Genomic DNA, 14,597 nt, shown 5'->3' on the forward strand with positions numbered 1-14,597 from the left:
CCCTACCTTCTTTAAGAAGGAGCTTTTGCCTGCTGACCTCACAGGCAAGGCAGGGGAAGAACTTTGTAAACTATTAAGTGCTGGCCTTGTGAAAGCGGCAAGACTGGCCTGGACGCTCAGGCAATCGCGGGCTTAGCTCACACCAGCACTCTGGGGGCCAGGAGGGCCCGGTTGGTTGCCAACAAGGATGTCCGGGGGTTGGAAAACCACCTGCCCACTCTCACATGCCCTTAGCAACCCAGGGCCCTGAGGATAGGCTCTGCGTGGCAATCCTACAAGCACCAGCTCTGGAATGCCAACTCCCATCAAAAGTCCATGCAACCGGGGCGCCCGGGTGGCTCAGTCGGCGGAGCGTCCGACTTGGGCTCAGGTCACGATCTCACGGTCCGTGGGTTCGAGCCCCGCGTCGGGCTCTGTGCTGACAGCTCAGAGCCCGGAGCCTGTTTTGGATTCTGTGTCCCCCTCTCTCTCCGCCCCACCCCTGCTTGTGCTCTGTCTCTCTCTGTCTTTCAAAAGTGAATCAACATAAAAAATAAAAAATAAAAAAAAAAGTCCATGCTACTTAGAAAATACCTAGCTTCCAAAAACCACAAGCACCTGGCATTTCATTTTCCCTGTCCTTCCTCCTTCCAGTGTGTGGCAGGCACCTAAGTTCCAGCTCAGCAGACGACACTCGTGGCCTTCGTTGCCTCCATGCCCCGCGCTATGCCTTTTCCTCCGGCATGGGATACCTCCACCGCCGTCCGTTCCTGCCAGAATCCTTGTGTTCTTCCGGCCCCACTTAGAGACTGTTGCTTTTGTGGAGCCTTTCTTGACACGCCCTCGTTCACCCCAAAGTTAAAATTGATTTCTCCATCCCTGATTCTCTTTGTGTCACTTTGCAGCCTTTGGAGGCATTTATTCTGTGCACTATAGTCATGTGGGGTGTAGGTCTACCTCCTCCTGAAGATTCTAAATTCCCCGAAAGCAGCAACAGTGTCTTACTCATCACTAGATTTTCAGCACCTAAAACTAATGATTACTAACGATTATCGCGTGCGTATTTTGTGCCACGTACTGTATCGATTGCTGTGAGCGCACGTCTCGTGTGAACCTTCCCGATGAATAAAAAGTATTGTAACCTCAAACTTAGAGAGGAGGAAATTGGGGCTTGCAGGGATCACTGTCCAAGACTTCATAGCTCTCGGGGGGCAGACCTGAGATTCGAACCCTGATCTGTCTGGTTCTAAAGTCTATGCTCGCAGTCACAGAGTTTTATTGATGTATTTAGTGAGTGCTCAGTGGAGATCTACTGAGTTATCATTGGAAACTGTAGGGGTCCATGGTGTAGACACTTCCCAACAGAAACCAGCCACAAATGATGCTTCTTATGACGTATGTCCCTTTGATGTGTTTACTTTCTTTCTTTTCGTCTAAAGTGGGGATTAAGGTCAATAAAAAAGCGTGAGGTCTGATAAGGTGGAGCCATACTGGGTCAACATTTTCTCGAGTGTGTTAGAGGCACTGAGGCTGGCCTGGAAATGGGCTTTGAGGGAGGCCTGGAAATGGCAGGTCTCTGTGGCCAGCTCTGCAAGTGTGTGGGGGGAGCACTGGTGGTGCTGTGTCCGAGATGGGTCAGGGATGGCTGGGAATGGCTTGCCCTCCAGCAATCTCATTGATGACCCATGCGCCGGCTCTTTTAGCTTCCAGGGCCCTTCCAGGGCCCTTTTAGCTGAAGTCAGAGCGGGGAGATGGGAGAAGGCCCAGGGAGAACGGAGGAGGAGAGGACAGAGCAGCACGGGGGGACGTGCGAGGGGAGTAGCTGGGGGTCGGCTACCTGGAACAGTACGGCTGTGTACACGCAGCAGGGTTTAGCTCAGAGACAGACCCCGAAGAAAACTGGGAACACCCGTGCCCCACCCCAGCGCGCACCCCCCTTCCTCAACATTGCCACTCTGTCACAGGTAATCTTCCGGCAGCTGAGTAGTGTGTATGTAGCGTGATTCGGGCTGCCGCAGAAGCGTAGACAGACCCTCCAGCCCCAGACAGAGGCCCTGCCGCGCTCAGTCCGCCCATACCCACTGCCCTCGGGCCTCAGTTGCCCCTGGCCCTGCGCCTCCTGTCTTGCTGGCATTCGGGGCAGCACAGGGGCCCCCGGCATGGCTGGGGCAGGTCACTGGGGAGCATGGGAGACAAGGGGGCGTCTGCGACACAGAAAGCGTGTCAGGAAAAGGCCATCTGAGGAGCACGCGAGCGCGAGGGGGGTGAGACGGCACAGCTGGAAGGCAGCCTGGCGGCTGAGGGCGGTGGCGGAGCAGAGGCTGTGTGAGGAGGTGCTGACAGACCGACTCACAGGCGGTGGGGAGGGAGGTGCGGCGAGCAGGAAAATGTGACCCGAGGTGTTGGTGAGACAGCAGATGTGAGAAAGGCATGTACGTGTGCCTCGCTGTGGAAGGAAGCAAAGGAAAGCGACAAGGCGGCTGAGATTAGGGAGCAGGTCCGTGTGTGTGTGTGTGTGTGTGTGTGTGTGTGTGTGTGTGTGATTTTGTGTTGCACATGCTCACAAGGCTGGATTTACAAAATGTGCTTCCTCTGAGTATCTCTGGGTGTCACATAGCTGCTTCCTGGGTTGTGCAGTGCGGACAGCACAGAAAAAATGCAGGCCCTGGGAGGGGAGGTGAGTTGCTCAGGGTCCCCCCCCCCCCCAGGACACCAGGGACGGCCTGACGTGAACTGGGTCTCCTCACACAGCCCGCCTCCTGACTGCCGCATCACCCATCACCCAGGTCCCTCTTGTCCCACCAACCATGGGCCACAAAGCTACAGCCAGGCTCGTCTGGTAGGATGCCCTAGTTAAGAGAAAACAAGAGCAAAAACGGGGGGGGGGGGAAGCCTAAGGGTCTGGGCTCCCTCCTCTCTGCCTCTGACAGCAGCGAGATAAGGATCAAATACCAACAATGGTTCCAGAAGGAGCCTGCTATTCCTCTCACCTCACGCAGGCAGAATTAGCGACGTCCGCCCCGGCTGAGGGATGTAGATTGATTGCCTGGTGTTATTAAGGACAAAGTGCTTTTTGATAGTGTGAGGAAGCAGCTCCCCAGGGCGGGGATTCCGGCGCTCGGAGCTCCCTGAGCATCGATCGCTGGGGTTCCCCTGTCTTGTGCTGAGCTGAACACGGGCGCCGGCAGGCGATAAAGAAGCTACGATCCTCAGCCAGGGGACCCCACACCGGGCAGTCATTCCCACACCTACCCCGCAGGGACTGTTAGTACGAATAACAAAACTGCTAAGATTTCCGCAGCGTGCCGGGGGCCAGCGACCATACTGGCTGCTTGACACATGTTATCGGACGCGCGCTCGACACGGAACGTAACAGGCAAAGGTACTACCACGGTTTTCATCTTCTCTGTCGGGGAAAATGAGGTACGGCGAGGCCAGGCAAGCTCGTCAAGGTCACAATAAGTACAATGTGGTGCCCAGACTCACACTTGGCTTCGGTCTGGGAGCCACACAGGCTCCCACCGCTGTCCCTCGTGGCCCACGGTCCGTTGCCCGACCCGGAGCCAGATGGACACCGTTCCCCTGACACGATACCTGGGGGCCCATGATACAGTCCCCTACGAGTGTCAAGGGATAGGCTCGTCTGGTAGGAATATCTGGGTGACTTGACGGAATTCAGGAATATTCTGGGCTTCCGAGGCCCACGAGGCCAGCTCTAGGTCCCGGGATTTGGAAACCATAGAGCATCTAGCGATGCGTCTTGTTGCTCATTCGGCTTTCCCCCACTATCTTCCCCTTTCTGTGATCAGTTCCCGTGTTACTCAGACAGTGTGGTCGGGTGGGTGGGCTGGAAATAAACCTTGGGCCCAGGGAAGAAGCTGGAGCCTAGACAGGTGAGGTGACCTGGCCAAGGTCCCAAGGCTCATCCCGTAGGACTCGGAGCCCAAGGTCTTCCGCCCACAGGCCTTTCCCCCACACTGTGTACGAGGTATCCTCCTTTCTAGGCCACAGACACATTACGCACAGCAGGTGTGTACTGAGTGGCAGAAGTTAAGTGTTAGGATCGTGCAGTTGGAACTGCCAAGCTGCGGAGCAAAGCGCACAGAACGTGACCCGGTACTCGGGTTCAGCAAACCAGGAGCTTATCACGACGGCAGTGGAGTGAGCTGGGGCTGCTCAGGGAGAGGACCTTGTTTTAGATGAGCGGGGGTCCCGAGTGCACCTCCGACCGGGAGCCCTCCCTGCCTCCCGCCCACATCTGGAACAGCGGCAGCCGGGCCGGGAGGCTGGGTGGGTGCGGAGACGGGCCCCGGCCTGTGGTCGGGGGTGGGGGCTGGGAGGGCCGCGTGCGGGCAGGACTCACTCTTGACGGTGAGGAACATGGATTTGCTGATGTCGGTGCCCACGCCGTTGCTGGCCTGGCAGAGGTAGTAGCCCATGTCCTCCTCCAGGACGTGGCGAATCAGCAGCGAGCTGTTGGCCAGGATCTGGGTGCGGCCGGTGAGGGGCACCGGGTGGTACTGCTGCGGGCTCCCGCTCCCTGGAAGGAGGCGGCCGTTAGGGGGCTGGTTCCCCGGGCGAGCGGGCAAACCGTCTGGGTCGGGAAGGGCTGCCCCAAGGGATGCCCTCATGGCCTTCTCTTGCTGCCCTAGGCCTATTTTGTGGCACCCCGAAGGACTCCTCCGGGCGACACCTGGGCACTGAGCTTCGGGGCTGCACTTGGAGAGGAAGGGTTGTTTTCAGGCCGCTTGGCCACAGGCAAAGGGAAGATGGAACCCTCCGGTGGCAGTCGCCTGGTCTTGGATAGAGGCCAGCCGTCCTCCAAGGGGGGCTTTGCGGTACCTCCTCCCCATTCCCCCAGTATCAGTGATGGGCATGGTCTACAACAAGAGGCTAGCATGGGACCTAGATACCAAATGTATCCCTAGGAAGAGGAAGGGCTCCAAGAAGGACCATAATCCCAGAATAAGTTGACTGGTGACAAGCGGGAGTCAAGGAGGTTCTGGGTCCCCGGGGCAGGGGGGGGAGGGCTGGGGAAAGCAGGCAGACGCGGAGTTCTAGGGCTGGATGGGGGGAGGGGAGAGATCAATCGGTGGGGACAAGAGGAAATTTGGAGTCGGCACGACCGTCGTTCCTGGTCTGCAGAGCCCTAGGGGTGGCTGAGGATAATCTCCAGAGCGAGTATAGCCTGGCGTCCCATTAAAGCTCAGAACCCGGCTCCCGCCACCCCTCTGCACCCCCGCCAAGGCTGGGAGTTGTGTGCAGGAAACAGGCCCAAGTCCCTTCTCCCCATTCCCTGACCGTGCTCGGAGACGCTGGCTGGCCAGGGGCTCACCCTTGGCATGCTTCCACATGACCTTGGGCGGGGGGTAGCCATCCACTGAGCAGTTGAGCACACCAGCTTTGCCATAGATGCCGTCCTGGTTGTTCGGCTGCACCACAAATCGAGGGGGCACTGCGGAAAGAGGGAAGGCGGGGAGAAACAGATCATCTGTCTCTAACGGGTCTTCTAGAGCTTTGGGTACCTTCCATTCTGTGCCAGCCCCGTCTGGACCATTATCAAGCCGGCAGCAGGCGGCTCTGAAACCCAAGATGCTGAGGGCTTTTGCTGAGCACCGGGAGTCGTGAGTCCCCAGCTCTGACTCTGCCAATGACTAGCTGAACAAGGGTCTTCTCCTCCCCCAAGGGTCTTCCGGGTCCTGGCCCGGAAAGTAAGAGACTTGGATTTCTTGATCTCTAAGGCTTCCCAATGGAGCCAACGTTCCCTCAGCCCGTGATTCAGGGCTCGAATCTAGAGAGACTGTCAGCAGCGGACCGAGCTGGACCCTCCCTCCCTCGCCACCGGCCTCTCTGCTCACCACGCACGATGAGCTGGCGCTCCCGGCTCACGGTGGCCGCCGCGTTGCTGGCGATGCACGTGTAGTTGCCGTTGTGCTTGAGGGAGACGCTGGAGATCTGCAGGGAGCTCATGAATTCCTTGCTCTCGATGGTCACGCCCGAGCCTGAGATGATCACCTGTCCGTCCTTCCTCCAGGTGATACGGATGGGCATGTCCCCCGAGGACACCACGCAGGGGATGTAGAGCAGCTGGCCGATGGAGGCAGGTGGGAACTCAAAGGGCTGGATCAGAGGGGGCACTGGGAAGGCAAGGGGGAGTGCTGCTGTCAGCTCCCAGCCCCTCTCGCCCCAGCCTGGCCAGCAGCACGGGCTCCCTGCCCCACCCCCTGACTCCTCCTGAACCTGGGGCTGGGAACAGAGTTCCCGGGGGCACCAGGGCCTTGTTCCATACACGCAGAATCCCTTGGGGTGCCACTGTCCCTTGGTGCCCATCCCCTTGCCCACCCAGGCCTGGACCCACTGTCTCTGTGTAGGGCACTGGCTGGCCAGCATTACTCCTGATCCTCAGATTTTCCCCGGAATTTGGTGATGATTCACGTGCCTCTTGATTCCCATCTGCCCGTGGACACAGCTTGGCTTTCACCCTGACGGCCCTGCTGCTCCTCGATGGCCCTGTGTCACTTTCTCACCCCAAAGATGCATCGGCTCTCTGGGGCCTGGGATCGACAGGGATGCTGTGCCCCGGATGTTGGGGGTGGAGGAAGGGTGGCTCTGAGACTGTCCCCTGTGCATGCCCCACAGCTGTGCGTCTAAACCCAGGCCTGCTGGCCTCCTCCTGCCGAGGTGCCGTCACCCGCCCCAGCCCTGTCCACTGTCATCAAGTGTTAGCACAGGTGAGGGGAAGCCCTCGTCACTGGTTGCTGCGTCTGCCTTACGCTCACCCTCTCACCGAATCCTCCCACCAATAACGTGGTGTGGGCTTAACCGTCTCCAGTTTACAGACGAGAAAACTGAGGCTCGGAATGGAGAAGTAATGTGCCCTGGGTCATCCAGCTCCTAAGAGGTGACAGTGGGATTTGGGACCTGGTCTGCCTGCTCTCAGAGTCCAAGCTCTCTCCCTTATGCTGCCTGGGTGCCTCTCTGAGAAAGCCCCAGACAAGCCCAGCCCAATGACCCTTTTGTCTCGTCCGTGAGCTCCCTTTGGGTGGCAGGGAGGAGCAGAGAGAGAGCCCTGTCATTTGTGAGGCAAGCAGTTTGCTGTTTGTCCCGCTAAGTGGCATCCACGCAGCCTCCCTCTCCCCCCACCCCATCCCCCGAGATCCAGCCCGCCCCACCGCCCACATCTTGGCCCCTGTGGGGCCTGTCTGGAGCCTGAGCTGCCGTGAGAGGGATCCTCCTTTCTCAGCTCTGGCTAGAGCACCAGCCATTATCTTTATGATAACTCAATTAGGCCACAGTGACTTCCCCAGCAAGTGGGGGGAGAAGGGAGAGAAGGAGACAGACAATTAGCTTAACAAGGATGAGCACCCAGTAGATGAGATCTCCTTTCTGCAGTCAAATAATTAAATTACAAGGCTGTCCACAGTCCTCTGGCCTTCTCCCAGGCACCAGCCCCACCCCCTAGGGAAGCCTGCCACTTTCCACGCTAGGTCCACTCACAGTGGCCACCAGCAAGGGCGAGCCCTGGGGGGAAAGGAGGGGTAGCATCCTATGCATCCCGGAGGCCCTCCCTGCACCCTAAACATTCTCAGGGCTCGGCAGAGAGCCGCCGCAGCAGAGAGGCCTGGTGTGGGCATAGAATAACCTTTGGCAGCCCTTTGGATCCCTCGGAAAGTTCTTGATCAAGAGCCTAGGTCCAGAGGAAGCGACATTTAGGAGGGATATTGCCCCCATGACCTCTGGGAATAGAGCCATACCCTTCAGCTGGGTATGAACCTTCCCAATGTCATCTCCCACCTCACCCTTCATCCGGCCACAGGGGCTCCATCAACGCACCACGAACACCCACCACTCCCACCCTTAGCTCGTGCCTGGGTGAACACCGCTGGGCATTTGGCCTTATTTCCCACCGTGTGCTCCACCAAGGGCCCACATCCAGGCCCAAAGTCCAGCCAGGTTTTCTGGGGCTTTGGTCACTGTCTGGATCTCCCCATCCCCGTCTCCCCTGGGTTGGGGCCTTGCCCCAGTATTCTGGATAGTTTGCTGGGCCTTGGGTATCTCCACATAGATTTCTCTAGAACCCTGACTCTGGTAACAGCCCAATGCCCATTGCTGAGATTTCCCAGAGGTCTCTCTGTTGAGCTCCACTGATCTCCCGCCCTACCCCCTGGCTTGTTCGGGTGCCGAGATCAGACCGAAGCTTCTGGCCTCATTGGACTTTTTGATGAAATCGCGGCAGAGACCCTGATATGCCTCCAATCTATTTCCTTAGGCCAAACAGAACTGGTCCTGGTCCAGTTCTCCTTCCCACAGAGGCCCAAAGCCAGAGCCCGCAGCACCCGGTGTGCACCTTCACCATGACAGCTGTCACATGGCGGTGAGGTGGTGGTTTGCATTGCCACCTTCCCTGGGGGGCTGGAGCTCCTTTAGGGCAGTAACTAGGACTGATTTTCCTGGCAAAATGCGTGTGTATGGGGGGGGGGTAAGAACAAATGTATGTTCGGATATTATTTCCTGGGTTGATTTTAGAAGTTGAACTGCCAGGTGGGCAAGGGGTAGGGAGAACACAGGAGAGGGGTCCATCCAGAAAAAGACGGGGGTTCTATGCCATTCCTCAAGACGCTGCACTTATGCTATGGGGTTTTGGAGCCACGAGCTTGTCCCTTGGTCCTTCCTGGGGGTCAGGCCCTTGCTATCATAGCCCCAGAACTGGCTCCTATGCACACTTGAACATGACCAAGGGGAGACAGGCTGCAGTGATGGGCTGCGGAGGAGGACGTGTGGACAAAGCAAGGTGCCGGGAGGTTCCGCCAAGGGAGGAGAGGGCCGAGGGTTGTCCAGTCTGAAGGACTGTGCCCTGGGGATGGGCGGTCAAGTGCTACCTTTCCACCGAGAACAGAGCAAGTAGAGAGCAAAAGACTGAAGTCAGGCAGGGAGGTTTAGCTCAAGGAAGGGGAAGACTCTCTCTCAGTAAGAAGGGATTTGGATAATGGAACAAGTTACTAAGGCAGGTTAATTCATTAATTAACTAATTCATCTAATATTTATGAAATGCCTACTCTGTGAAGGCATTATTATGCTCTGTGTGGGCTGGGGAAAGTAGAAACATGCTTCAAATACAGATAGAGCCCCCAGGAGCTCATCGTTTGCTAAGGAAGCCAGGATATTTCCCTCAGTGATTATTGGACAAGCCCCACTGGAATATACAGATGCTGAACTCTGAGCAGCGAGACATATCATCTGGCTGGGTGACCGCAGCCTCACGGAAGAGGTGGCATTTGGACAGAGAGTTAAAGGACCCGCCTGCCGTCAAAAGGACATGGGGTGAGAGAGAGGGGAAAGGCTGAGCCACGGGGCAGAGGCCACCCGGGGGCTGTCATCCCCTTCTGGCCTTCGGGAACAACGTGGATGGTTACTGAGAGGCCAGTGGAGGAGACAGTGGCCAATATCCATCAGGGGAGGGGGCGGTTAGACATTCACATGCACTGGCCAGAGATGTCCTGTGGGAGGCAGATGACCAGACAACTCACCAGAGATCGGGGGCAGGCTCCTGGCCCCCCTCCGCCCTTTGCCCCTGCTGCAGGCCAACAAGACAGGTGCGATGGTGTGGTTGATACGTGTCCCCTTAGGAACCTTTCGGTGGAAGCGCTAGGGGCTAGATCTGCTCACAGCATTTCTTGGCTCCAGGCGACTATTCCGATACCCCCATAACTGTAGGCGCAGCGGGAGGAAGAAGAAAGTCTAGGGATCCTGGCTCCTTCACGGACTCGCCGACCACCAGGAGGGGCCCTGTGAGCGAGAGGCTCTGAGAAGCAGTGTGTGTGGGCCCTGTGATGGGTACGTGGGCAGCTGAGCTGACGTGGGGCTGCTTTCTGACCTGTGAGTCCGTAATGTCTCCTCCAGCGCTCAGAGGTGGGCATGAGCTAATCGAATTGTGTGGGTGTCCATTTCTGCCTCTGGGAAAGCAAGCCTCAGCGACGGCGGGGGTGGGGGGTGGGGTGGGCGGTGACCACCTCTGTGGCAGCAATGATCAGAGACCTCTTGAGTGCTGACTGCGTGAAGGCCCCCCTCCTGGCCCTGAGCCCCAGCATATCCCCAGCACCCAGCCTGAACGTAGGTGACCCAGACACCATGTGTCCCACGGTCCTGTCTCGGGAAAGCCCTGCTCTGGCCACAGTCATCTTTGGTAAAAGGGTGACTCTGCTCTGAGAGAGGCGGGGCCGGAGCAAGGTGCTACAGTGGCAAAGAGGCCAGAGGGCAGAGTGGCTGGGGAGGTATAGTGATCATGGCAGGTCCAGGAGGTGTCCAGCCACCATAAAGCCTTTATGGCCAGCTGCTTGGGAGTGTTGCACAGACAGGGGTGTGCTGACCACTGGCCCAGACCATAAACACTATGGTGTCTCTCACCATCCATCTTTTTGTTTGTTTAATTTTTTTTTTTTAACGTTTATTCATTTTTGAGACAGAGACAGAGCATGAATGGGGGAAGGTCAGAGAGAGAGGGAGACACAGAATCTGAAACAGGCTCCAGGCTCCGAGCTGTCAGCACAGAGCCCGACATGGGGCTCGAACTCACGGACCGCGAGATCGTGACCTGAGCCGAAGTCGGCCGCCTAACCGACTGAGCCACCCGGGCGCCCCTCTCATCATCCGTCTTTGAGACTGATCCTTCTTATTTACTGCACCTGTTCAGCAGAGAGCAGAAACCGGGGAAAGTTGGAGCGGGTGCCTCTGCGGCCCGGAGATGGGGAGAGAGCCATGCCTAGCAGCTGGGGGCCAGACTCTGCTTTCCATTAAGTGACCGGAGGCCAGTCACTTCCCCACCACCACCCTGCCTCTGCCCCTGGGCCTCAGTTTCTTCATGGGAAAAGTGGAGGAGTTGGGCCAAGTAATCTCTAAAGCCTCTATATTTTAGGAATAATAATAACTTCGCTTCCGTGTTTTTTGCCCCACAACCCTCTCTTCTCAGGAAGGCCTCCCCTGACCACCCTATTTAAAATCGCAAACCACTCCCCCCTCCCTTTGGCACTCTCATCCGTGCTCCCTATTTGACACGGGGCATCTTTTACACACGTTATGCATTTTCCATTTGCCCGCCAGAATGGAGGCTCCCTGAGGGCAGGGATTTTTGTCTTGAGTATAGCTGTGTTCCTAGGATAGTGTCCAGAATCTAGATGCAGCACAATAAATGTCACTGAATCAGTAGATGCTGTTTCCACATCACCATCATCACCCTGACCACTGTCATCATCTTGAGCTCTGTCCAGTGGAGGATGCTTGCTCCTATGTGCCAGGGCCCCTCTGCTGAGGAATAGGACCACTGGCAGCAGCTTTCTTGATGCCCCCTTCTCCCAGGTGCCACTGGGCTATCTGCCCCCGTGGAACCTGCTCTGTCCCCTTCCTGTGGATGCTGGTGGGTTCCTTCCAAACCTCCACCTCTGCTGATAGCAGGCAAGTGGCTAGGTGACTGGCTCTTTCTTAAGCCCCACCCTGTGATCACAGAAACCCCCAACCCATTCACGAAGGTAGAAGGGGCCCTCTTCCAAAAGCTCCAAACACGTGGCAGGCACTGGTTAGAGCAGCGGGGGGCAGACTGAGTGTGGGCGGGGAGCAGGGGCATTTGGGAATGAGAGTATGTGGGTGTCCTTTCCTGTTAGCTCTCCACGGGGACCTGGTACTATCTTCTGGTCCCGGCCTTGCTTAGCATGGGCAGAAAGCCCCTTATGCCCTTCTTTTTGTTCCAAAGGCCCTCAGAAGCTCAGATTTGGGGATGGAGATGTTCTCTCACTGAGCCAGAGCCAAGGAGCCCCAGTTGCAGCCTGCCTTCTTAGTTAATTAAACATTCAGCCCGCGTGCCCAGAGATGCTTTTATGCTACATTATTTTTCAGCTACAGGGGGCCCTAAAGACATCAAATCTAGGTTGGATCTATGTGCCCTCCTCTTAGCATCCTGCCAAGGATGTCTCTGGATGCCCAGAGACAAGCACTTGCCTTCCCTGCAGCCCTGCTCTCCCCCCGCCAGCCAGTGTCACAGGCACCAAATCCTCACTCTCTCCCCTCGGCCCTCCCACCTCGCTGGGCCATGGTAGGCGGACTCGGGCAATATTTCATCTGGTTCCACTTACAGCCACCTTTCGTGGCTCAGGAATGATGCCTGACGGGAGGGTAGGGGCAGAGCAAACATTTGTGCACGTGTGGCTGCCAGCGTGCGTGCACGTGTGCGTGTGTTGTGTGTGTATGCGCCTGCAAGGGTGGACAGGTTAATGTATATTAACCTATGTGTGTGCACATTTGTTGCACGGACACGCGTACGGTATGTGCTAATAAGCACATGCGTGCACACGCGTGCACAAAGATCTCTGCACATGTGTGTGCATGCGTGTCTGGTGTGTTATGCTCTCAGCCGAGCGTTTGAAAAATTCATCAGAATACAAGCAGTCCCAGAGGGAATGGTGTCAGCGGTTGCTTTTCCAGCTCACGGAGCAGCATGGGTTTTTGCCCCTTCCCCACAGAGAGAGCCCATGGCCCCACAGGGAGGCGGGGGGCGGGAGCGACTTCCGCTCGATCCCACGCATCCGGTGCCCTGTCCCACCTCCGCCTTGCCCTCGTCTACACTCCGGGTCTCTGCTCTGATCCTCTGAGAGGGATGCGTGTCCCAGCCGGGTCGCAGCAGCGGGCAGAGTGCCGCCTCTGGGCCCGTCCCTCCTCACCCAGACTCACGTCGTGGCGGTTCCACACCCAGGGCCACCGCCTCTACCTTCCTCCTCGAGTAGCTCTTGGAACAGCACATCAGCTAATCAAGCCGTGTGCTCCTAATCAGCTCTGATGGGTTCTTCTGCAAAAGTGCATTCTAATGAGGTGGGGGGAGGGAGCCAGGGGGTGGGAGGGTGAAGGGCCGGAGCTTTCAGAGTGGCAGGGGCCTGGGGTCCCGGAGCCCCTCACACAAATGCTGCTTCTTGGTCTGGAGAGAAAACAAGGGACGACACACCCCTCCTAGGGCTGGATTTTCAGACTGTGAGGGCGGGGAAGAGGGAATGTGTGCACATGTGTCCCTACTCTGTACACACACATGCCCTGTTTGACGAATGCCAGGCTTTGTGCTGGGTGTGGGGGACACACGTGCCTGGTGCATGGGCTCTGCCCTCTAGTATCTCTCTCTCTCTCTCTCTCTCTCTCTCTCTCACACACACACACACACACACACTCACTTTCCTCTTGTCGCTCAGCACAATCACAACAGGCCCAGAGAGTCGCTGAGACGGAATGCATCAGATTCAATTCATTAGGACTGATCGCTCCCTGAATGGGGTTGAATAATTGATGAGCAGAAGCAGCTTTCAGGATGCTCGGCGTACTCCGAGGCTCACTGGAGCCCTGTTATTTTTTTTTTTAAGCCAACAAACCCGGCCAAATGCTCACTGGTGCGGGCGGGCGAAGGGAGTGGAGCAAAGGTTAGATGTTTTAATATGTGATGTTTACAATGTAAATTCTCGGTCCACTGCGTGTAACGGAAATGGATACGGCCGCCCTGGATGCTGGGAGGGGGTAGGCAGGCTGTGCTGTATTCAGCGGCCACCAAGCTGGGGATGCGGCCTGGGGTTTGGGGGGGGCGAGGCTCCCGCCAGCACAAGGCCCCAACCTGGGCAGAGGCATTAGGCTGAGGCGGGGCCGGGGTGCCCCTCAGTCTAGCTGGGGTGCAGCGGCGGGAGGCAGGGAGGCGGGAGGCCCATGCCGTCAAGGTCTCCTGTCACCTCCCCGGGCCTGAATTGGCCACAGCCCCATCGTTCCCGGGGCACAACGTGAGGCTTCCCGGCAAGCTACTCCAACCCAGGCTACTGTCTCCGTCGCAGTTGGGGAAATGCTCACCGTCTGGCACTGTGACAGGTGGTGGGTGCACAAGGATGTATGTGACACGGTCCCTGTGCATTGACGAGCATGAGCCCCGGTGACAAGGAGCAAGGGAGAGAGGTATTGACCACGCCTTTTGCTGCTACTGTTCAGTTTTCTGGCTGTCCACCAGACATTTCCACCCCGATCTGCCATTACCACCGATTCTGGAAGGGGTCACAACTTAACGTGTCTGTCTCCCCAGATTCTTCTTTCACCCAGACTTCCCTCTTCCTGTCGACAAAGCCTTTATTCGATCTCGCTCCAGAAGTCTGGGACCCACTGCGGCCTTCCCCTGTGCCTGGGTCCCTCCTTAGGCCGGGACCCTCCCCCACTGCCATTTCTTCCTGCCAATGGGCCCCGGGAGCCACACCAGCTTTCCTCTCCTGGTTCATGTGTCCCATGGGATACAGAGGGGGCCTCCCCTCCCTGCTGCCCTGGGGTGACACAGATGCCCAGGTGACAGGGGCTCTCAGCACCCTCAGGGACCTCCTCTCTCTTTCAGACTTCCTCTCGGGGTCCCAGAAGTCCTCTTTCTTTATTCCTGAGGTGGAGTGGGGCCAATGTTCCCTCCTCCCCGTCTGCCCTCCCCCCAGCTCTGGGTGAGAGCCCGGGGCCTGGAGTTACACAGGCCCGGGCAAAATTTTGGTTCCAGATGACAGTTTACGTACTTCTTGGCGCCCCTCGGCCTTTTCTGCCCTGGGAACTGGGGATAAGATGGTACCTGCCTTAGA

The 14,597-nt window shown here is 57.4% G+C and overlaps 1 protein-coding gene across 1 annotated transcript in view; it reads right to left on the bottom strand.

Annotated features, from left to right (window-relative positions):
• Positions 1-14,597, bottom strand: part of DSCAML1 (DS cell adhesion molecule like 1) — a 348,497-nt gene that overhangs the window by 73,587 nt on the left and 260,313 nt on the right. Inside the window, 3 exon segments of the mRNA XM_030332277.1 lie at positions 4,343-4,519; positions 5,315-5,434; positions 5,838-6,116. Of these exon segments, the coding sequence (XP_030188137.1) occupies positions 4,343-4,519; positions 5,315-5,434; positions 5,838-6,116 (576 nt within the window).

This window comes from Lynx canadensis, chromosome D1, assembly GCF_007474595.2.
Source record: "Lynx canadensis isolate LIC74 chromosome D1, mLynCan4.pri.v2, whole genome shotgun sequence".
NCBI lineage: Eukaryota > Metazoa > Chordata > Mammalia > Carnivora > Felidae > Lynx > Lynx canadensis.